The 23795-nt window shown below is 42.5% G+C and overlaps 1 protein-coding gene across 2 annotated transcripts in view; it reads left to right on the top strand.

Moving 5' to 3' along the window:
* Positions 1–7945: 7945 nt before the first annotated feature.
* The window catches only part of TMCC2 (transmembrane and coiled-coil domain family 2), a 93885-nt gene continuing 78035 nt past the window's right edge, over positions 7946–23795 (top strand). The window contains exons 1-2 of one of the 2 annotated variants that reach the window (XM_081009038.1): positions 7946–8088; positions 8467–8688. In XM_081009038.1, the coding sequence (XP_080865164.1) occupies positions 8500–8688 (189 nt within the window). In that variant the 5' untranslated portion in view covers positions 7946–8088; positions 8467–8499. The remainder of the gene's footprint in view (positions 8089–8466; positions 8689–23795) is intronic. The other variant, XM_081009040.1, reaches the window with a different exon arrangement.

Below are 23795 nucleotides of genomic sequence, written 5' to 3'. Positions count from 1 at the left end.
TGAAAAATCCTAACTGCCTTCATTATTAACACATGATGCACATACAGCACCAAGAGGCTTCCCCACTCTCACATTTTTTATGAAAATCACAACACAATATAGGAGGGAAGATAGGTGCAAAGGAAAATAAGAAGAGCTTTGCTGGATTGGACCGAAGGCTTATCTGTATAATCCAGCATCCTGAGTGCAGAAGCATTCTTCCTACTTGTGATTCCCAGCGATGATTATTCATATTTCTCCTGATTTGTAGGAGAAATATGGATGTCAAGGGAAGAACAGGCTTTGCATAGCAAGGATTGTGAGATGGTACAAAACAATAAGACACATTATTCATTACATTTATCTCACATCTGATCCTAGTGCTCAAATTCACATTATTATAAACTGAACCTCATATTTCTCTGTGTTTTTCTTTAAAAAAGCAGCAATAGTAAAACTAATCACAGTCACTGAGACAAGCTTTGTGAAAAAACGCAACATTATTAAACTGAGGGAGTCTATTCGGATCCCCGTGAATATGCATTCTGGATAATTTGGTTTATAAAAGCAATATTATCTGCCTGGACACATACCCATCTTCTGGGTAGAGGATGTGGCTCTTCACATTTCCCATACAATAAAAAATGACCTCCTTTATTCCTACTCCTTTTTTAATGACCTTCAGTGCCCTTTGGCCATTATGATCTCACATGAGCTGAAAGGATGATTTGTGCAAAAATTACCCACACCATTAAATTGGATTTTTGTGTGACAGCTCAAGTTTTCTTATTTCCTGCAGGGAATTTAGAGGCAACGTCTTATTTCTCCCAGTCATAAGTCATAAGATCATCTCAACTCATTGGCTCAAATGCTGCAGCCAATTCACACAAACAAAGCCCAACCCTATGTATGTTTACTCAGAAGTAAGGCACACTGATTTCAGCAGGATCACAGCTTTATGCACCATAATGTACTTCTTGTGCATGATGCCCAGCTGAATCATTTAAATGTGTAGAGGCGTGTTCTCAGAAGTTCTTTTTCAAAAGAACAGAAATTGGACTATTCGTCTGCGGATGTGTTTTTCTGCTTGTTGAAGAAATGGTAAGCAGGTTGTGCAGGGAGCTGGTTACTGGATGAATATACAACCCAGCACTGAGCATGTACATCACCAATTTTGCAATTTATCTATATTGCTGTTTGGTTCAACACTGTACCCAATACATGAAAATTAACAGAAGAGAGATCTAGTCACAACTGTGAGCTATGATATCTAAAAATCACTTTTGTGTTTCAAAGGCAATATACCTCTGAATAGTAGGAGTGGGTGTGTGGAAACCATGGATAAGAGCTGTTGCCCTTGTTCCTTGTGCGTGGACTTCCCAGAAGGATCTGTTGGGAAAAGGATGCTGCACTAGGTCAGATCTGGCAGAAATATTATATTCTTATGATGTACTGAATCCTGCTTATTGAAATGATAGCTTCTTGGTATTTATGTTCACCAGGTCACTGCGTGAGCCAGAAGCGGTAAGGCCTCAAGGGGGATCCACTATTACTTTTGTCCTTCTCTTCTGTTGGATCGTAGAGGTTCAAGCCCCCATTTTCTTTCTAAGCAAGAAGATGGAAACTGCCATCTCACCATTGCAGCACGCTCAGCTTGCATAGCCAGGATCGGTCCGGGTCCCCAGCTCTTAATCTCCAAATGCTATGTACAGAACAAAGATCCAGTCATTGTCATCTCAGAGTTATTTCAGGGTTGTCGTCCTGAGACAACAACCACTGACTACACAGGCATGGAATTCATTGAGCCTTTCTTACGTCAATAGATGTCTTTATGGCAGCAGATCCCCTGCCACCCTGCACACACCAGAGATAAACCAGAGATTGCTTAGGTGTTTACTAAATCCTAGAGGAAAGTGAGATAAGCTATTGGACAATGATCTTGCCAGAGGTTGTGGACTTTCTTTCAGCTTGTTCTAGTTCTCTGATTCACTCTGTAAACATGTTTAGAACCACTAGGGGCTGATGTGAGTTCAGGGGTTAGTAGCCCAGAATATGGGACGCTGGTGGCGCTGTGGTCTAAACAACTGAGCATCTTGAGCTTGCCAATCGGAAGGTTGGTGGTTCGAATCTCCACAACAGGGTGAGCTCCCGTTGCTCAGTCCCAGCTCCTGCCAACCTAGCAGTTCAAAAGCATGCCAAAAAGTGCAAGTAGATAAATAAGTACCGCTCCAGCAGGAAGGTAAACTGCGTTTCTGTGCACTACTCTGGTTTCGGTGTTCCGTTGTGCCAGAAGCGGCTTAGTCATGCTGGCCACATGACCCAGAAAAACTGTCTGCAGACAAACGCTGGCTCCCTCGGCCTGTAAAGCGAGATGAACGCCGCAACCCCAGAGTCGTCTGCAACTGGACTTAACTGTCAGGGGTCCTTTACCTTTACAGTACCTTTAGCCCAGGATAACTGGATGTGTTGGTGACTGGTTGGAAACCCAGGATAGTTGATCTTATGTTGCTTTTGCTACCTTCTTCATATGCTCTCACCTGTAGCTGTAGTTTCTTTCAGCCTTTCAGCCATAGCTCATTGCCAGCCCATCCCCCTCATCAGGCTTCTTGCGCCCCTGGGAATCCCTGTGGCAAGATGTTGAAAAATAAACAAAGAAAAAGACCTGCATATTAGTGCATGCTCATTATGAAAGTATGATCCATTTAAGCATTCATTCAGCATGGTGATAGCTCTTAGAGGCAAAGGAAGTAGAACTTATTCCATCAGATGACAATAAGGCTGTGGGCACGCTATACCTTTAAAGCACATTGTTTCTCTCAAAGCATGCAGGGCACTGTAATTTGTTAAGAGTGGCTGGGAATTATAACTCTGTGGGAAGTAAACTGCACTGTCCAGAATTATTTGAGGGGAAGAATGTGTTTTGAATGTGCTTTGAATGTATAGTTTGTACACAGCCTTTAAGAAATATCAGTATTTTGTTTCCTTTGCGTTCCCATTTAAGTAGCTAGTGACACTTGGTATAAATACTCTCAGTAAGAGGCACTTATTGTTCAATGCTTTTTATCATATTGTTTGTGAAGCCTCTACATTATAATCTAAAAGCACATTTTTTTTCTCTGAGACCTAAAGAGCAGACAATGGGTAGAATTTTGCCTCTGTCTGGAAAGTTATTATCATATGAAGGTACTGAATAAAACCATTTAAAATGCAACATGAGTTAAGAACACTTGGGCCCATTGATTTAAGATTTAAATCCGAAGCACATTTAGTAGTAATTCCTATTGAACTCAGAGGGACTTACCTCTTAGTAAGTATGCTTAAGATTTCACTGTATAAGTGCTGAAGAATTGAGAGCTCTTGTTTGGACCTCAGAGTGCTTCACCCAAGGGCATGCATGGTTTGGAGCTGTTTAGCTAAGACTCCTTAGATACGTGTCCTCTTGAAAACAGACGTGCTTGCAATCCCTAGACTCTCTTGGTGGTGGATATGTCTCATTTGCCCATCTGTTCCTCCTGTTAAGTTTATGGCATGTAGGAAAGGAATCCAACAGGATATTGTTTGCATACCCACAGGGTTTCCCAAACTTGGGTTTCCAGCTGTTGTTGGACTACAACTCCCATCATCCCTAGCTAGCCAGACCAGTGGTCAGGGATGATGGGAATTGTAGCCCCAAAACAGCTGGAGACACAAGTTTAGGAAACCTTGCTACAGTATGTGGAACAAATTTGGCAGTTCCCAAATGATTACATAATATAAACTTAAGAAACACTATCTATGTGGCTTTTCTTTCTCCTTCCCTGAATCTTTATATGTATGGAGATTGAAAAAAATGGGGATGTCGGAATAGAAGAGGTGGGATCTAAATTTTGGGTTTTACCTACTGGGAGAGCTGCATGATCTGAGAGGGAATGTTCTGTTGAGTGATATTGCCCTCAGATGTATTTGGTCATAGGGCTGGGAGAGGGTAAAATCACATTCTATAACACCCTACCTCTTCCCCATAGCTGATCATTTAGACTAATAACAACTAGTTAACCCTCAGTGGGGCACCTTAGATCAGTTTTATGGGAATAGAAAATAGTTTCTCATTGGCAAACATGGATGTAGGTGAGGTCAAGCACTCTAGAAAAACAAAACAAAACAGGAGGCCAGGTATTATCGACACTTGCCTGTACAATTGCCCTAGATTTTTCCTGTATAACAAAATCAATGCTAAGGAGCTCCAAGCAGGGGCCTTTTGTATTAAATTTAATGAAGTGAATGTCCCCAAGGCCCTTTCATAGGAGGTTATCTCTGTCAACCTGGTAAAGTACCCTGCTGTCTCAATGCCTTAAATTTAAAAGTGAATTATGCAGCAGGCACATTAAGGCTTCAGCCTTCATGCAGACTAATGAATATGCTTATAAAGCTATATTAGAGCTATGCATATAAAAATAACTCTTTACAGAAATAGTCAAGCCAATGAGACCACCTACTAGAACACATCTGTTCTGTGCTGACATAACTTGCACTACTCAGAAACAGGAAATGCTTTAAAATAAGATGAGAGGAGCTTATGTATCCATCACGGTTCATTTTCATCAGAGCTCTTTCCTTTGGATGAAACAGGTCATTCTGTGGTCTGTTGAAGCAGTTTTCTCAGTGAATCAATCAATTTATGTGAAAGCACTGAAACCTCATATTATGGCCACAGGATGATATGAAGCCCTTAATTAGTTTTCCCCCAATCAAATTGCTGCCAAAAGCACTTGGACTTCCACTTCAGGGGAAAAATAAGTAAGATAAGCTGAGAATTTCCCAGCTGATATGACTGACGCTCCTGCTGAAGCCCTGGCCGACTGCTGGAACATTTGGATGGCTCAGGCCATTGATATGATCACTGCTAAGCACCCTCTCCTGCTTCATGGAGCCCACTTGGCTCTCTGATATACTCCAGAGCTTAGACAAGGAAACAAGCTAGAAGATGGCTTAAATGTGAGTGGAGGAAAACTCTAGTCGAATGCAACAAAACACTGGTGAGGGCTCATCATTGGGCCTACCTAGTGGCAGTGAAGGCACCAAAGAAGATATTCTCCATTGCATTGTCATTGTGCCAACTGAGTTGTAAATTGTTTTACTCTGTCTGTGCTGCTTTTATGTCATTTGTCTGACATATTTTTAATTATTTTATTTTAATATATTGCATTTTGCACACTGCCTAGGCAATTATATTGATGGGCAGCCAAATACAATCAAATAATAATGATAATAAAAAGACATCTTTTAATTGCAAAATGTTTTGCTACCCCATCCAGACATTCCTCCCTTTATCTCTTTTGATGCTCTGCTGAAACAGCCTGCTTCTCCTTGCTGCACGGTGGGACCAGCCCTGATTGAATCACTTTACAGTGATGGCCGATCACAGACCAATTAAATTTGTTTCAATGACTTTCACGGGACTAAAATGGCTTATATCAAAGCAGTCTGATTTAAATTATTTATGCACTAGGTTTTTTTGTGTGGTTGGTTCTGTGGAGCCAATATGGCACAGTACCATTGAAAAATAAATAAAAATAAATACATGCTCATATTTACAGAACTAGGATCCTATGGATTTAGCATTTAATGGTTTTCATGGTGAAGGTTTGGATCTTCTGAAAATATTAGCAGTCTATCTACCTGTATGGACTACAATAAGGGTGGAAGCCTCACATACACAGATCAGAGGTAGTCAGATGTTCTGATGCAGTGATGGCCAGAGTGACTGCACTGGGCAGAGCCATAGATGTATTGTATTTGATTAGCGAGTGCGGCAAGTCGATCCTGCTATTTTTCGGTTACAATCCTATAATAAATGTCTATTTTTCCAAATCTTGGATAAGTAAGTTTACACTAACACATTTGACTTTGCAGTGGTCAAAATGCCACTATACCATATTTGGCCAAAATGACTGTTTTCAGTGTAGCGTTAGTATTGAACCACTACAGTGGTGTGGTGACCTGAACAGCTAATCATGCAATTACATACCATGGTGGGTCACAACTCTGCAAGGAAATGGCATTTATTGCCAATGCCACATCATAAATGCCCTTCACCCCAGTTCTGCACAGTGGCTCATCACATAATCAAGGCTGTGGTTCTCAAGCCACCTACTCTAAACTTACTTCATTGAATTATATTGCATTTTTCTAGAATGTGTAGTTTAGCACAGCAGCCCATGGTGCTTAAACAAGATTAAAAAGATAGTGTGGAAGTACTAGACTTGGTCTTCTGTTCTGAACTCATCATCAGCCTCAAACAATAGTCTGACGTTATTGATTATAGTGTGCTACCATTTTCTGCCTGGACCACAAAGCTTGTGAGCATTTTAAAAAGCCAGACCTATAGTTATAGGAATTCACAAGTTTAGGGTCAGCAAAGGTTATCATCATTCTTAGGAGCAGAACAAGACTGCCTGGTACCCAAGGATTTTGTTGCTGAAGCAGCAAATGCCTCTGTCATCATTGGATTCAGGTGTGGCCTTTGATGTCCTACAAATGTATCACAATATGCAAATGGAGTATCATTGTGTTTCAAATTATATACACCAACAAACACCGATATATGTAAAATAACAAAGAGGCAAACGAAAGGGTAACACAATTCCAAGAGGATGTTACTTACAGACAGAACACTGAGTCACATATTGCTGACAGTGGCCACCTGCTTTCTTATTTTAGGCCTCCTTTGCATATGACATTTTTCTTTTAGGATTGTATAGAGTAGGCTGGATCAAAGGCAAAGTGGGAGATTGTAGGAAGTACATCATAGAGAGGCTACAATACATCACAGACTGACCAGCTTTTAAAGAAAGGAATACCCACCCTTGTCCACTAGTGGGAGGAAACCCATGTATGCTGCCTTGAGCTTCTTGTTGGTGGGGGTGAGCACAGGATACAAATAAGATTTTCCTTTTTTCCCTTTTGCAAAGGCCAAATATTGTGTGGTTTTGACAAAGTCTGGGGACGAGTCTCTATTCTGCACAGATTCTGGTACATCGCAGTCTGACAGAGAGGGAGAGAGATAGATTTCGAAAGCGGCAGCCTCCAGACAAAATGAAAGAGTGCGAGTTAGAGGCCTGTGTAAGGCTGAAAAACAAGTTTAGAAAATAGACTTCCATCCTTTCCTAAAGGAGGAAAAGACGAAGAAGAAAAGAAAGGGGGAAGAAAGAGAAAACGCTTGGAATCTGTGCGTCCTCAGGAATCGAAAACATCGATGATGTCTGCGTGTCAGAAATGCACAGACACAACAACAAGGGTAATAAAGGCAATTGTGATAATAATAATAATAGTAGGAAGGAAATCAAGTTGATGAGGCTGCAACGTAGTCCTTGGGTGGAACCTGCTGACGGATTAAAGGCAAAACCAGCCCCCGGCCAGGAGCGAGGTGGTGGGAGGAGTTCCCATGGCAATGGGAGAGGTGGCGCTTCTCCTCCTCCTGATGCATCACGGAGACCGTTCGCCACGTTCCCACAAGCAGCGCCGGGCGGGGGTCCTCCGAAGAGTCCCTACGCACGGCGGAAGCGCCTCGCCAATACAGCCACCGGCTCCTCGGCCTCCCGCTCCCACCCCCCACTCCCAGCCTCCGCAACGCTGCGAGGACAGCGGCTGCCTGCACTGCAAAGCCGCAGCCCTGTGCAGCACCATTCCCCCGTCGACAGCTCCCGGGAAGCGGGCGGGGGCCGGCACGGGGGCGAGGCGGGGAAAGCGGAGGGGCACCGGCCAACCAAGCCTGGAAAGTGCCCGGCGGGGTCTGGCTCCTGCCGCTCTCCAGATCGGGCTCGGGCTCTGATTGGCCCAGCCCGGCTGTCAGTCAGACTATCAAGCCGGCTGGCTTAGATGGGTGGGTTAGGCTGAGGGATTTGCTCTTGAGCCTGGGCAGGAGCGACGTAAAGTGGGTTCTCAGAGTGAGAGAGGGAGAGGGTGGGTCGGCCGGCGGCTGGCTGGCTGGCTGGGGAGATAGCAAGGCAGACAGAGAGCAGCTGCCCGGGACATTGAATGAAAGGGAGAAGACATGCACTCATCGGATGGGAATTTGCAGCCCTGCAAGGCGGCGCGAGGAGCCGAGGCGCTCGTTTGCTTTCCTAAACAGTGAGTAGCATTGCCAGGAGGGAGAGAAGGAGGGAGGGGGGGTGAGTATCAATCCATGGCATCTGCACACGCACCCCATCAAATTCCAGCCACTGCCTTTTGCAGATGTGGCTGCAGCCAAAGTTTTAATTTGGGGGGGAGGGAGGGTAGTGGTGCTAGTGGTAATGGTGGTGGTTCCACTCCTTCTGCTACCCAATGCAGCGAGTTTGGATGGAGGCATCTTCTCCCCAGCTCCTCCCTATGGCCTGTCTGGCTCCCTGCATCTCACAGGTGAAATGAACTTCAGTCTTGAGTGGTGATCAAGCCTGTCTGGTCCTCTTCTCTCTCCCCCCTTCTCCATCTCTTTCCCCCTGTTTTTCATCTGTAAATGCTTTCAAGAAGCAGAAGGGCAAGCCCGACCTCTCACCCAGCATGAAGAGGTGCAAATCGGATGAGCTGCAGCAATCAGACGAAGACTCTGCTGGGGCTGAAGATGCCCCTGTCCTGTCCACCATGGATGCCAAGGCTGGGGATTCAGCTGCCGCCCTGTCAGATTTGGCTGCCTCCAATCCAAACCCTCCACCCCATCCTGTTACCCGGAGTAAGCCTCCTGATTTAAAGGTAAGCTTTGGTAGGTCTATCTCCCTTTTGAAAGAAAAAGAAAAGAAGGCATATTTTCATTTGTTTTGTTTTATTGCTGCTTGGAACGCACATTCCAGTTTCCAACTGGCAGACGTTTAAATTATTGACAGCTGCAAAAATATTACAGGTGCCGCATTTATGAGCTGTCTTTTTGAAGGCATGTCTGTCAACCCAATGTTTACCAAATGGTAACACTAGCCAACTTGCCTGGCAAGTTCCTGGTGTGAGAATTCCTTACACTCATATAAATAATATTGGTCCACCTTTAAGTCATCTTTGCCATGTTCCTGTTATACAGATAATTTTTTTGTAATGCATCCCAGCACTGGTGCAGACAGTGTTGATTCAATCAGATTCAATGATTTTTTTGAACACCTGTGTTGCACAATCATTTTTATTATAAATGCATTTGGACTCCAGGCCTAGAAGTGAGTCCTGTCAAATTCAGTTGGACTTACTCTTTGGTTGACATATTGTGCTCTTAATAGTATCTAGAACATTTGATTGCGCTCTTAATAGTATCTAGTTTCAGATTTTGCCCAGTGACTGTTCCATAAGAACATTTGTTCTCTGTGTGTGTCAATTTATGCCCAGTTGTATGCCGGTGGCATAATGCTGTGAGGTGTCTTAACAGCCAATAGCATAACAGAGACATTTCATATGTTTATTTCTTTGCCAAAATGGTTCAGGCATGCAGCTTCGTCTCAGGCTTGCTAGAAGCCAAGTGTGAATGTCAGGAAATCGTTCATTATGTTATAATGGTTGTATCTTGTTCTTTGGTTTCGCCCAAACCTTTAATATTGTACGTGGTCACAGGTAGGATGCTGGATCTTAATGGGCCATTGGGGTGAACCAACACATATATATCCATTGCACGATACAATTCAAAGCTTCCTTTTCCCTTACAATGTAGCCATGTAAATCTTTATGTGGTTGCAAAATGCGTCTGACGAAATCTTTATCAGTGATAAAATAGAACTTTTATACACAGCTATGACACAGACACATTATGCAAAACAGCTCTTCTGAGCAGTACTATGCGTTAAGGGTTGTGTGATGAGTATAATCTGTATGAATGGTTTATTGGCTTGCGGTTCAGGAATTTCCCAGCATTCACAGCTGCCTCCTCGTGTGTGTGCTGTTGAGTCACTTCGCTTCTGTAAAAATAGAGTGATATTTATTAACCTGTTTGGTAAAGCAGTTTTAAGTGTATAGACAAAGAGTGCAAAAGGTTACACTCAAGTGGAAGTTCTAATACTATGTTTTTGTAGACTTCTACATAGTGATTTAGTCACCTTTGGAAAGTAAGACTCCCTTCCAGATGACCAAGCAGGAAAAATGCATTTATATAGTGGAAGGAAATTGTTCCTGTTGCTTTTTGATTTGGTCACTATTATGTCACAATGTTAGGCAACCTTCACCAGCCAGGCAACCTGCAAATATTTTGGACTACCTATGTTGACTGGTGTTTATGAGAGTTGTAGTCCAAAATATCTGGAAGGCATTGGTGAAGGCTGATCTTAGATATGCTTGTGATATCTGTGGACTTTTTTTCTAAAATTGCATGGTAGCAAGCTCCTTTTCGCTTGACCTCAACAGGAGATCCTTGCTGCTGTTCTAATAGAAATAATTCTGCAGAGGCAGCTTGGAAGGCAATAGGAAGAATTGCTTATTTATTTAGTTATCAAATGTAAACACTGCTTAATAGAAAAAGTAGTCTTCAAGTTGTTCACTTAAAATATAACTTTCAAAAATCAACAGAAATGCATATAAATATGCAACATTGGAATAACACTTTTAAGTAGCTGACTAAAACTATATCTCATAGGTAAAACTAAACTGTGCATAAAAAGTAGAAAGTTGCAAAATTAGGTAACAAAGTCCAGGAAAGTTTGGGTAAACATATTTGTATTTAAAAAACATTTAAAACTAGTTACTGCTGCCTCTGGAGAAAGTGTGAGTGCGACCACTGAGAAAGCCCTCTACCATGTTGTCACCAGGTGACAATTTGCTGGTTGTAGAACAACCAGCAGGGTTTCCTTGGAGACGCTTAAATTTTGACTTGGTCTGTACCAGGGAAAACAGTTCGCTAAGCCCACTGATCCCAAATCATTTAGGGCTTTAAAACGTCAACAGCAAAATCATGAACCTGATAGCTAATAGCCAGCCAGTGCAGACCTTGCATCGCTGTTGTAACACGTGCAGAGGTGAATTCCCCCTTGAGCCTTCTAGTAGCTACATTTTGCACTAGCTGCAGCTTCCAAATTGGATGCAAGGGCAGAACACCTGCTTTGAGTGCAGAAAGCCCCTGGTTCAGTTCCTTGCACCTGCAGTTAAAAAGATCAAGCAGCAGGTAATGGGAAAGGCCTCTCTCCCTGAGACCCTAGAGAGCCACTGCCAGCCAGAGCTGTGGACAGGAGGGGCAAATAGATTGACCTGTATAATGTCAGCCATGCTTAATGTACAACCACACTTACCATAGTTTGCGTCAGTGTAATTCGCCTTGTGTTCGCCTGATCAGTAGAGGCCTCTCTTACTATTGAGGCTGCAGCAGCTGAAGCAATTTGGCTACAGTGGGTCTTTGTTGAGCATGCTGAAGCAGGACTTAGTGCCCTGAACATAACCTGTTGAATACACAGTAGTAACCCATTGCAGCAGCCACTAAGGAGATCAGCAAGGAATGTTCATCTCCTCTGATAGGATTAAACACATTTACAGTCAGAAAATGGCCCCGGCTCACTCCCCTGGGATGCTTTTTCTTTGGCTGTACTAAGACCAGAGAGCAAGAGCATCCACAGGTGATGGAATATATAGATTAGAGTGCGCCGCTGTAGAGGAGGCTATTTAGTAAGTTCCACTGCAGACCTTTTATTGCTTCTTGGAATGGGAGAGGCACAAATGGCATTTTAGGGAGTATCAGGAAATTTCAAATAGTCGTGTGCTAGACATAATGTACTAGGAAGAGCAGTGGCATCAAAGAAAAACAAAAGGAACAATTTCCTTCTAATTCCAGTATTTAACTGGAACACAGAACAAACAATGACCAGAAGGGATATGGAATGCTAATTATTTATTATCCCTTTTTCTTGAAAAGAACAAGATAAGAGACCAAAATGGGTGTGCTTTTTCAGAAACCCATTATATTCTAATGCATGAAAAAATGTTCTCCTCCGTTGATAACATAATGGTCAGTAATAACAATTAGCGCTTAGCAATAATTGCACTTAGTATGTGTGGTGTTTTCCTTTTCCTTTCTTTTTTTTGCCATGCGTTGCAAAAATGAAGAAGCATCTGGGTTCTCCATTTTATAGTATGAAACAATAATGTAGTGAAGCAGGAAACACAGATGGCTATAACTCATTGTCTTCAGAAGAACTGTGTTAGTTTACACAAGCTAAAAAGTAGAGCTGAATTACCAAAAGCACAGCCGTTCACAACCCAGGCCCGATTTTTAACATCAGGGTAGCCAATCTATTAATGACTGAATATTGATTATATTTGATTTTGCAATTTTTCATAATTTCATGGTTCAAATGCCTGATAAAACTAAAAAGGGATGCTGTTTGCATTTTTATTGCATTTTTATTTCAAGCAAACATAAAGCAATAAACAAGCAATATATTTTACAATACAGAGCAGAGTAAGAAAAGCAAAGACATATGTAAATATAACAATAATAATAAATAATTATCTCCCTGGCTGAGACTGGGGTTATATGTCGTAACCCAAATACTAGAATACACTGGAAGAACGGGTTGGCTATATTCTGTTTTGTTTGTATAAGAGAAAGAACCATACTGTATTGTGAAAAATGCATCATGTGTGCTTTGTCCTCTGGCTACCTTAAATTCGTGTTACTCCTCACCCCCCCAATAGGGTTAAGTGTCATACTTTACTATACAAAAAAGAAAGATTGCAGAAATTAAAAGTTTTCCAAAATGTAATACTGGTAGCAGAGGACCTACCAAGAATTGTGTGATGAGTGTGAGGAGAATAAATCTGAGCAATAAATCAATCCGCCCGACAATGAGTTCCTGATTTGTAATATTTAAAAACATTTTAGAAAGGTAGCTATGGGGATAATGGGACCAGCTGAGCAGTAATGAGAACAATTTCAGCAAAACCTGTCATCCCCCAAATTTGGGGCAGTTTCACCACAGGTGTTGATAGGAGCCTATAATTCCACACCCCTTCTAACGCAGAAGGGACAAATCTCGCACAAAAGAGAACTGTCTTGACATTTTGGAACTCTGTCTTTTGATATCAAGCCAGTACCTTCACTGTATTTTCTTCAGCGCCTGCTGAAAACATTATTGTTTAGACAACCCTACCCAGATGCTCACAAAGTTGTAAATTTTAATCTGTTTTATGATTTTAACTATTTGCATGTTTTAAAGTATTGTTCAAAAGTTTTTTTTTTATCTTTTTGTATACTTTGTTGAGGTTTTGGTTTACAGTCAATTTTATGAAATAAATAAATTAAGTACCAGCCATGGACCAACTTCAAATACAGCTTCCTAGTTTGCACAGATAAGGACTTGAAGGTACCGATAGCTTTGGACTAGTTTTTCCTCCAAGTTTCATCATTGGTTACCATATCCTAATTCTGCTCTCACCAAGTTTATTGAGCCAGATTGCACTTAAATGAAGCCAGGGGCATACTTTGGTATTTCACTTTTCAGCGGCGCTCTGTGTGAGGCCAAAATTCAGCGCTCCCCCCACCCCTCACCTTCTGTTTTGCTCAGTTCACTGCGTCAGAGTTGCAGCCCCGTGCAGTGCACCGTAGGCTTGGCAGTGGAACCAGTAGTGCTGCCCTAAAACCTCCTGAGGAAGCTTCAAGCAAGATTTTGTATATAGTTGAAATGAATCCTTGAACCAAACCAAAAATAGACATTATAAAGCAGCCAGTTATCACCAGTAGTCTCCTTTCTATAGCTTCAAGAGCAGACAAATGCAAAATGCCTTTTTAACGCTTTATTCTCTCCTATGTTAATACAACTCTTATAATCGATACTTCACTAAGTACTAAGCACAGAACTTATTCCAATAATCTAACACCTTGAGTGAATAGTTGGTATACTATCCCAGCGCAGCATCAATCTTAGTAATTGGTTGATAAACCAGTTAGTAGGTAGGAATGTTACCAAGGCAGGAGATACAGTGCTTGGATTGGATGTAGTCCCTTTTTACATGTGTGATATGTGTATCCTAAAGATTTATCACTGGACCTTTGTATGATTTTTCTCAGAATTACTCTCCTGGGCAGATATCATCATCATCATCATCATCAAATTTTTATATAAATTTGAAGTTTCCGAACTTGAGATATTGGATAACTACTGCCCCGTTGTGAATGTTCCTTTCTTAGGAAAGGTAATAGAGAGGATGGTGAATGGCCAGCTGAATGCATGTCTGTATGAAGCCAATCATCTCGACTCATTTCCATCTGGTTTGAGGCTTGAATTTGATACTGAAACAGCCTTGGATGGCCTTATTGATTAACTTTATTGAGAGGCAGGAGGAATGCTACCCTGTTGATTCTCCTAGACCAGCTTGGTGACTTTTAATACCATTCACTATGGTATCCATCTGGAGGGGCTCAGTTGATTGGGACATTGGGCAGGGGGGTGGGCAAGTTTCGGTGGTTTGACTCCTACCTCCAAGACTTCAACCAGAGGGTGCATTGTGGGACTTCTGCTCTGTCCCCCTGTGTCCCACAGGGTTCCATCTTGTTGCCCATGTTATTTATCATCTATTTCAGGGGTTCTCAAACCGCAGCCCATAGATCACCAGTGGTCCAAGAGCTTCACTCAGGTGGTCCATGTCTGTAGATTTGTGGTTGAAGATGGGAGGGAGCACATCCATTCCACTGAATATCCATATTGGTTTTTAATTAATTCAAACCGTAATACAATATAAGAAATAAAAGAAGCAATAAGAATACACTTAAAAACCGTGCAGCATTTAGCATGGTGGATTATAAATGCTACCATAGGCAGAAAAATTGTTAAGTGGTTATTCAGCAACTTTCAAGTGGTCTGAGGGGGGGAGTTTGGGAACCACTTGGATCAGAATAGGTAACAGTGGGAAAGAATGGAAAGAAGTCTGACACACAGCTGTTTAAGACTTTGTAACAGGGATGGAGAAACTATGCCTCTCCAGATGTTGTTCAGCTCCAATCAGCCAGAATAGCCAAAGGTCAATGATGATGGTGATTGTATTCCAGCAACATTTGGAGGGCCATAGGTTCCCCATGCCTGTTTTACAACTCACAGTGATGACAGTGAACAAGTAAGTCTGCATTCCTGCTTTCTGCCGCAAGTTGTAGCTTGCATTTTGAGATGCGTGTGCTGCAGAAGTGGAAAGGACTGACAAGTCTCCCTCCATGCAGCCAGCTCCAGGGGGTGGCAGGATCAGGCATTTGCCAAAACCTCATGACCAGCAAAGCACTTAAAATCCACATGTCAGCATTCAAGAGGTACATAGGTCTGCTTTCAGCGTATTAAACTTTGCACTGGAAAGCAGAAGCATGGGACTATTCATGCATCCATTTTCTCCAAAAGTGGAAATCCCACGAAGACTCATTCATACAACTCCTTTTGTTAAAATCTGCCCAGGGTGCCCTTTTAACTGACATATTGGGAACTGAACCTGGACCTTCATTCATAGACCTCTCTATTTCAGCATTGTATCAATAGCCCCACATTCACCTCCTTGGTTCAAGCTGGGTTTGATCTGTTAATTTAATAAGAAAGGTGCTGTTGTAAAAATACGCACCCTCTTTGTTGCAGAACATTCAGACTTTAATGTTCTGCTGGATCCTTAGCAGGAAAGAATCTGTTCTCCTGTGATTGGGAAGGAGAGAGTGCAGGGTTGCGTACATACCTTTATCCAAATAAAAGTTCAAATCATCTGGTGATGAGCAAGCCTTTTAGAGCAGAAGTAGACTAGGAAAAAGTCCTGGCAAGACACAACAGCAGATGGATGACCTAATTCTGCCGAAGATTGGATGGGCAGCAGTTATAAGCTCAGCAACAGGATGCCTGCGTTCATAATAAATTCAGTATCATAAATAAATGCACACCCCTTCACTTTACTAAAGGGAGAATTGAAAGTCCTATGGAGAATTGGTTTCTAACTGCTGGTCAAGCTTTTACTGATCTGCTATCAATATGATTTTTTGGCAACCTCCCAGATGTAGTGACATATCCCAATTTTCCCCAGTAGCATCTTCCAGAGATTAAAAACACATTGCTAATAGCAGGCCACAAGTTCATTTGGGATTTCTGCAACTAAAAATATGCACCTTGCAGAATCCTTAGAGTGAAGAGCTGGGCATGAAGCACTGAGTGATTCCACAAAGTGAACCTTTGTTGCCAGCTTGAGGCAAGGTGCTTCTAGAAAGCAAACAAATATTCCCATTTTTACATGCCTGCTAATTTTGCTAGGGGCGGGGATAGTTTAAAGAAAAGATGGAGGACCGTTTTCCTATGAAGGTCCATTAACTCATTGGAAAAGGCAACCAGGAGTTGGAACTGCAGGTGGGCACACATCTGATGGAGAGTGGAGTGGCAGCCAAAAGTAGTAGAAGTGCACAATATTGCATCACTCTCTCTGTTATCCCTTGATCTTCCTCTGTGTCACCCCATCTCTCTCTGCTTCCTCACCCCCTTCCATTACTCTGAAGAGCTGGATGATGCTATGGGTTGCATGATGTTTGGTTGTGGGCTGCAGGCTCCCTACCACACTATGCTGACATAGTAGCCCCTGTGTCTCTGTAACCTTGTGTTTCCTTCTGTTATGGTCCTCCTTCCTCTTGGCTGCTGCCCAGTGGCAGTGGCCATCTTAATTTTCATATGAAGCTGCCTTATACCAGGCCAGACTATCCATCTATCCAGCCCAGCACTGTCTCCTCTGGCCACCAGCATCATTCCCTCAGCATCTTACACCAGAGCCTTTCTTGCCACCTGCTATCTGATCTGCTTGAACAGGAAATGCCAGAGGTTGTACATGGGACCATCTGCAGTAGCAGCTGGCGGGGTGGCACAGGTTGGGACCCAATGCTCTCCTCACTTCCAATGGTCATAAATAGAGTTGTATTCCAGAAACATCTGGAGGGAGACTGATTCCCTACCTCTGCCTTATGCAGTCACTGCCCAAACTCTAGCACACCAACCATCACTGTATTTTTTCTTTATAAAGATTTAGTGCAGTCTTCTGAGTGAAAACTTAGTAAATGACAGCCTTGGGTCTCATTTTTCTTTTCCTTGTGTTTACAGGCATTCTGTCTTTGTAATAAATGAAGACCTGAATGTTTTAAGCTAGCAGATTTGTGTGTGTGTGTGTGTGTGTGTTTTGGGTGTATTCTTCTCTTGCACATTTTGCTGAGTGTAACAGAATATAATTTAGTCCTTGGTGAAGTGCAAGTCAGGCTCCTTCCAAGCCCAGAGTGAGAACAGCGTTGCTTTCTTTATCTAAGCGTGACTGTGTATAGGTCCTGTTCTTTTACATAACTATGAATGTTTTGCATTGTAAGGTGCTGTCATAATTCTTTGCATGCTGAGCGCTTAAACTTTGTGCTGGGAAAATCTCCCCTGCAGTTAAATCATGGGCTCAGACAACACTCCAGCTTAGTAGCAGTATAGCTGTTCATCCTGTTTCCTGACACTGTTGAGGTGGGAACTGAGAGCCACGTTAGACAGGATGCTAAATGCACCATTAGCAAGTCCCATTGGTACCAATGGAAGCTTTTTTCTGGGCCTAATAGAAGCATTGGCGAGCGGTGGTGGGATTTTTGTTGGGATGAGGTGAAGCAGGATGTCATGCTGCAGGAAATACTAGGTGCTAGGGTGCCAATTGCAGGAGATACGAACCTTCCCCAAAGGACTCACCAATGAGGGCAGGGTTGCAGATGCAGTATGTTTCAAACACATTAAGCTCAAACACAGAGAATTAGTCTAGGTTCAAACATGACAGAATCATGCAAGAGTCCAATGTCAACATCACAGGAAGTTCAAGCAAGGTTCAACACTGCATAGTAGAAAGACTAGAATCAGGAACTAGGAGCCAAAGAACAAGGATCCACAAATGTGTTGCTGCTCCTTGACCTGGAGCCAAAGCTTTTTAACATAATTACATATATAAGTATTTTGTTTTGCACCCCACAAGAAGCCCAACTTCCACTTGGAAACAAAAGTAGCAAGTTTCTAGTCTTCTTGATGCAGCAATAAACATTGGTAAAAACTAAAATGCTGAAGGGCTTGCAGTGGACTAAAAGGGAACTCAATGTATCATTATACATTTTCAGTTTCCACAAAGATTTTGCAGAAGCTGACTTAACCTTTTTCACATTTGAGTGGTTTGATTTTGAAATAGAATGTTGCAGAAATGCAGTCTTTTCACCATCTGCAATTTGGCATCTGCCATTTTGGTTAAAATAATGTGCAGGTTATGTTAATTATCAGCAGTCCATCAACTTGCAAATATATTGTGAATTTGTCACAAATGTGCGAACAAATTTCCTAACCTTGCTTTGTGAAAATAGGTGATCTCCTTTCCCTGCTCCACTGTGCACTTCAAAACCTGAAGGGATAGCAAAGGAAAATCACCCCCAGAATGGTACTTGGATAGCTCTAAATTAAAATGCAGTATTGAATACCTATAGTTAACTGTGTTCAGCTCAGTTTTAAAACCATTTACCGTCTTTGTCTCTGGCACCATTCTGAAGAGACTGTTTCAGGGTTCGACGTCTCTGAAGATTAGAAGCCTACTTCTGTCAGGAGACATTAACGTCTCGCCTTGTGGGATAGCTGGAGTGGGTGGATGTGACATTTGCCCTTTTTTACCCGTGAAGATTAGTATGTCCAGTGTCAGAGCTCTTGCATAGTATGCTTGAAATGTGTGTCCTGCGGGAGAATAAGCTATTGCCTTTCAGTCTTAGAAGGTCATTGTCAAGGTGAGCCAAGTCCCCTACGGGTTACCTGAATATATTTGCTGTCAGGCAGCATGAACAGTACCAGCTTGGGCTCTGGAATGACATGATTAGTGACCGCCCTGTAAAATCATTTATCAGCCACTGTCTGGTTTGCTACTGTGCGTTTCTGTCCTTTTCTTGCATGCTCAAACATTTGGTGCATGGAGTGTTGTGCTCTATAACTTATGCTAAATGTTAACTTTATCATTATGCCGCCCTTATGATAACACAGTGTTTGTAAGTGGACCCTTTGCAACACTTCATGCTTGCTGGCAACTCTTTCTTCTTACCTCCTGCACTTGTTGTGGTGCTCAGACAGAATTGTGCCATAATCACAATTATGATACTGTGTTGTACCGGATGCTAGTTTGATGGTCTTTTATATTCATGTTATGGTTTAATATTTTACTACACCCTGCCTTGGGGTCACTTATGTGAGATCACATGGGCAAAAATTACATTTCATAAATAATCCTTAAACAATACTTTGCTAAACCTGTATGTGGGATTTCGAGACATGTAAATGTTCAGTGATGTTTAATAACCTTTCAGGGGGAATAGCACATGGATCTTGAAGAACCAGTTTTTCCAAGTGGATTTGTGTGAGTTAAACAAGTAAATTAATTAGATATAAAGGTCACAATTCCTCAGGACTTCAGATGGCAGATGTGTGCAGTTTCTTTCATTTCTGTTTGAGGTGACATTTAAGGAGGATAAAGGAAGGCATGCATGCGAGCGCAGACACACGCACCATTTCAGGTCACATTTGATTTTGCTTCAAGAACTGTGGCCAACCTCATACTGGTTATAAACTGTTCAGTTGGCCTGAAGTCTGGCTTAAAGAAAGAGAATCACTGCAGGGAGAGCGAGCAGGGGCCCTGAAGTTCCCCATCTACAGTGAGCACATGGAGGGCCGACTGAGCAAGCACACAGGTCATTTGCTCACAGTCTACCCCACTATGGTGAAATGTATTGCATTACTGTTTAGATTGTAGTGTTTGTTGCATCTAGGCATATAAATTAGCATATGGAAATTTTATTCAGATCTATGTCCTCTTTTTTGATTATTCATTTCTTCTTTTTTTGGTGATGTGTAAGAGACGCAGGTGGTGCTGTGGGTTAAACCACAGAGCCTAGGACTTGCCGATCAGAAGGTCGGCGGTTCGAATTCCTGCGACGGGGTGAGCTCCTGTTGCTCGGTCCCTGCTCCTGCCAACCTAGCAGTTCGAAAGCACATCAAAGTGCAAGTAGTTAAATAGGTACCGCTCTGGCGGGAAGGTAAACAATGTTTCCATGCGCTGCTCTGGTTCGCCAGAAGTGGCTTAGTCATGCTGGCCACATAACCCGGAAGCTGTACACCGGCTCCCTCGGCCAATAAAGTGAGATGAGCGCCGCAATCCCAGAGTCGGTCATGACTGGACCTAATGCTCAGGGGTCCCTTTACCATATTAAGTGTATCACACTGGTCCAAAGCAGGCACCAGCGTGTAGACTTGAAGCCAAATGGAGGAGTTAACCATGAGAAGCAATAACCGACAAGAGAACATACAAACTGGGATAGGCTTGCCATTCCTAGCTGGTGGTGCTACACATCCTTCTTCACATTGAATTACGTGGACAGTTGTTTTGTGTATGTGTGCTTTCATGGTTCTGCAGCTTGCAGCTATGGTGCAGTGCCTCTCTACCCTCCAGAGGAGATTTGGGTGAGGTGTAGGGGGCGTGCAGCGGGAGGAGAAGGGGGGAGCCCTGTTGTGAAGGCTAGAGCCCTTTCCCTGGCGGAATGGGTTTGCTGAATAAGATAATATTCTCAGACTGCATTTGTAACACAGATGAATCTGTTCCCTCTTCTGCAGCATAACTTCACTTCAGCTTCTGTCTGTCTGTCCTGGATTTGAGCAACAGTCATTCTATGCCAGCCATCTGCTGTTTGCAAAGCAAATGTTGGATGATTCCAATAATAATAATAATAATAATAATAATACTTCAACAGTGAGTGCCCAAATGACATCACCTGTGCACAAAAAGGAGGTATCAGTAGGTTCAGGGGGGAAAACAAGGGAGTAACCCCCCCCCCGTCCCAAAGCCCAATGAGAATTTATTGTGTTCAGGGGGCACAGAATGCTAATGCTATCTGCTGGGGAGAGAGCCGGAAAACTCAGTTGTTGGTGTAATGGAGTATCCTGGAAGAAGATGAGGACATGGCTGGCTGGCTGGCTGGCACTTTGAACAGGAGCACTCCACAATGAAACATATTGTGACCGGTCCCACTTGTCTTGACTAAGTTCCATTGGAAGCAGTGGGTCTTGAGTTAGTTGCAACTGTCACATTGGGTTCCATGGGACTTATCTAGGACTCACGTTAGCTACATTTGGGCCCAGTGTGGTATAGTGGTTAAAGTGCTGGACTAGAAGTTGGGAGAACAGGGTTCAAATCTCCACCTAGTCATGAAGCTTGCTGTGTGACTTTGGACCAACCACAATCTCTACTTCTATCTCTACTGATCTACCTCATAGGGTTGTTGTTGAGATAAAAAAAGGGGGGAAAAGGACAGCTTTGGGGTGAAAGATGGGTTATTAATTTAAATATATATATATATATATATATATATATATATATATATAATTTTTTTTTTCAACCAAGACTCTCGTTTGTACAGGAACGGCAAAGTGCTTTCACCTTTAAGTCATGGGGGAGGGGCTTACTGAAACACAGTGATTTTTTTGAACTGAAGGTTGTATCTATGGCCGGAATCTTTCTTTTGATGTGGTAATTACCCGGAACAAACACCACCACCATCATCTTTATCATTATTTACCAATGTTGGTTTTATGTCATAAATACAGTATTTTGTTTGTCTGCCCCCCAGTGGTAAAAATCAGTATTTACTAGGTTGGGTCAAATTCTGCCTTTTGAATTTTTCTGCTTTGCCATTATAATTATTTGCTGTTATTACATGAGAGTGTACACACATAAACCATGAAATTGCTGCCATATGATCACTTCACGGTGTCTTTACCATGTCAAAAGTTATCATGAGTTTTGGCCTCAGTACCTTGAGAGCAAGCCCTGCAAGCTGTTCCAATAAAAACACATTTAAATATGTACCTTGAAGTCCATTTTACAATTATTATTTTTAATTAGGTCAGTTGTTTAGCCAGAACAATAGATGAGATTATCCAAAGGGATGGAAGGTTTAGGTGTCTGCCTCTACATATATGTAAAATATCTCTGTATATATGTGCAATATTCGGAAACAGACTCCTACACTTTTGTCACTAGCAGTGTGCATTTGGTAATTTGTCTAAGTTTTTCATTTGCATTGTTTGGAAAATGAGTCACGTTTCATGCTTTGAAGGCTGTTATTGACTCACTCAGGTTAAGATTGGCAAGTTAATACAACCATGATTGAATAGGATGCAGTTTTATTATATATCAAGGCTTGGGGTTAATTATATTAACACAAAAAGTGCTGTGCTAGATCAGGTCAAAAGCCTATCTAGTCCAGCCCTCTGTTCTCACAGTGGCTAAACAGATGCCTCTGGGAGGCCCATAAGTAAGTTCCTTGTGCAATAGCACTCTTGCCACATGAGATTCAGAGGCATACTATCATTATCATGTCCTCCTTGTAATGTGTGGCATGTAATTATTGTTTTGAGGTTACGGGTGGTGGTTTTTATTTTATTTTAAATCATTGCTTTAATTAGGTTGCATACAACGAAGTCATTGCACTCGCAAAGCAACTTTTGGATCATGCACTTGGACTTCCTCTTACTCTCCTCCCCACTACTCCTCTAAATCTGTTCCATTCATGCAGTGACTGTATTAGATTCAACCAATGGTATTGCACTTTTGTATGTTCTGGTGAAGAGCAGGTCTTTTATTTATTTCTATACCTATTACGGTACATTTCTATTCCCACCTTTCCTTCAAGGAGCTTCAGGGTGACCATGCATGACTTTTTCCCTCCCCATTTTATCCTTACAACCACCCTGTAAATTAAATTATGCTGAGAGGCAATGACTGGCCCAAGGTCACCCAGTGAGTTTCGTGGTTGAGTGGGGATTTGAACCCTGAATTCCCAGATCCTAGTCCAACACCTTAGCCACCACACCAGTGGAACCAATCGACAGGTTCTGGTGCTTCTCTGCTGATCTCCCAGACTCTCTAGGTTCAGAAGCAGTATGCTACTAAATATCAGTTGCTGGGAACTAACAGCAGGGGAGGCCTGCTGCCTTCGTGGTCTACTTATGAGCTTCCGAGTAATAATTAGTTGGCCACTTTGGGAAGCAGTAGGATGACCACTCATGCTTGTCAAACAAACAGACAAAAACAGAGAAAGGAAAAAAGAGAAATAAAAAAAATCCTTCCAGTAGCACCTTTAAGACCAACTAAGTTAGTTCTTGGTATGAGCTTTCGTGTGCAAGCACACTTCTTCAGATACACACTTCAGGTGTATCTGAAGAAGTGTGCTTGCACACGAAAGCTCATACCAAGAACTAACTTAGTTGGTCTTAAAGGTGCTACTGGAAGGATTTTTTTTATTTTGATTATGGCAGACCAACACGGCTACCTATCTGTAACAGGAAAAAAGAGGTCACAGATCTGCATACAATCCCCTATCCTAATTTATAAAAGGTAAAGGGACCCCTGACCATTAGGTCCAGTCACGGACAACTCTGGGGTTGGGGCGCTCATCTCGCTCTATAGGCCGAGGGAGCCGGTGTTTGTCCGCAGACAGCTTCCGGGTCATGTGGCCAGCATGACTAAGCCGCTTCTGGCGAACCAGAGTAGCACATGGAAACGCTGTTTACCTTCCTGCCAGAGTGGTACCTATTTATCTACTTGCACTTTGACGTGCTTTCGAACTGCTAGGTTGGCAGGAAGGTAAAGGGACCCCTGACCATTAGGTCCAGTCGTGACCGACTCTGGGGTTGCGCAAAAACAGAGAAAGGAAAGAAGAGGTCACAGATCTGCATACAATCCCCTATCCTAATTTATATGTATGTGCAAATGTGGAAAAAATGGCCATCGTTTAAACAGAAATACTATATATCTCAGGGTTGTGGGTTCGAGTCCCACGTTGGGCAAAAAGATTCTTGCACTGCAGGGGGTTG

This window comes from Podarcis pityusensis, assembly GCF_964106645.2.
Source record: "Podarcis pityusensis genome assembly, chromosome: 6".
Classification (NCBI taxonomy): domain Eukaryota; kingdom Metazoa; phylum Chordata; class Lepidosauria; order Squamata; family Lacertidae; genus Podarcis; species Podarcis pityusensis.
The sequence above is the reverse complement of the archived record's forward strand: the minus strand, read 5'-3'. Positions and strand labels throughout refer to the sequence as shown.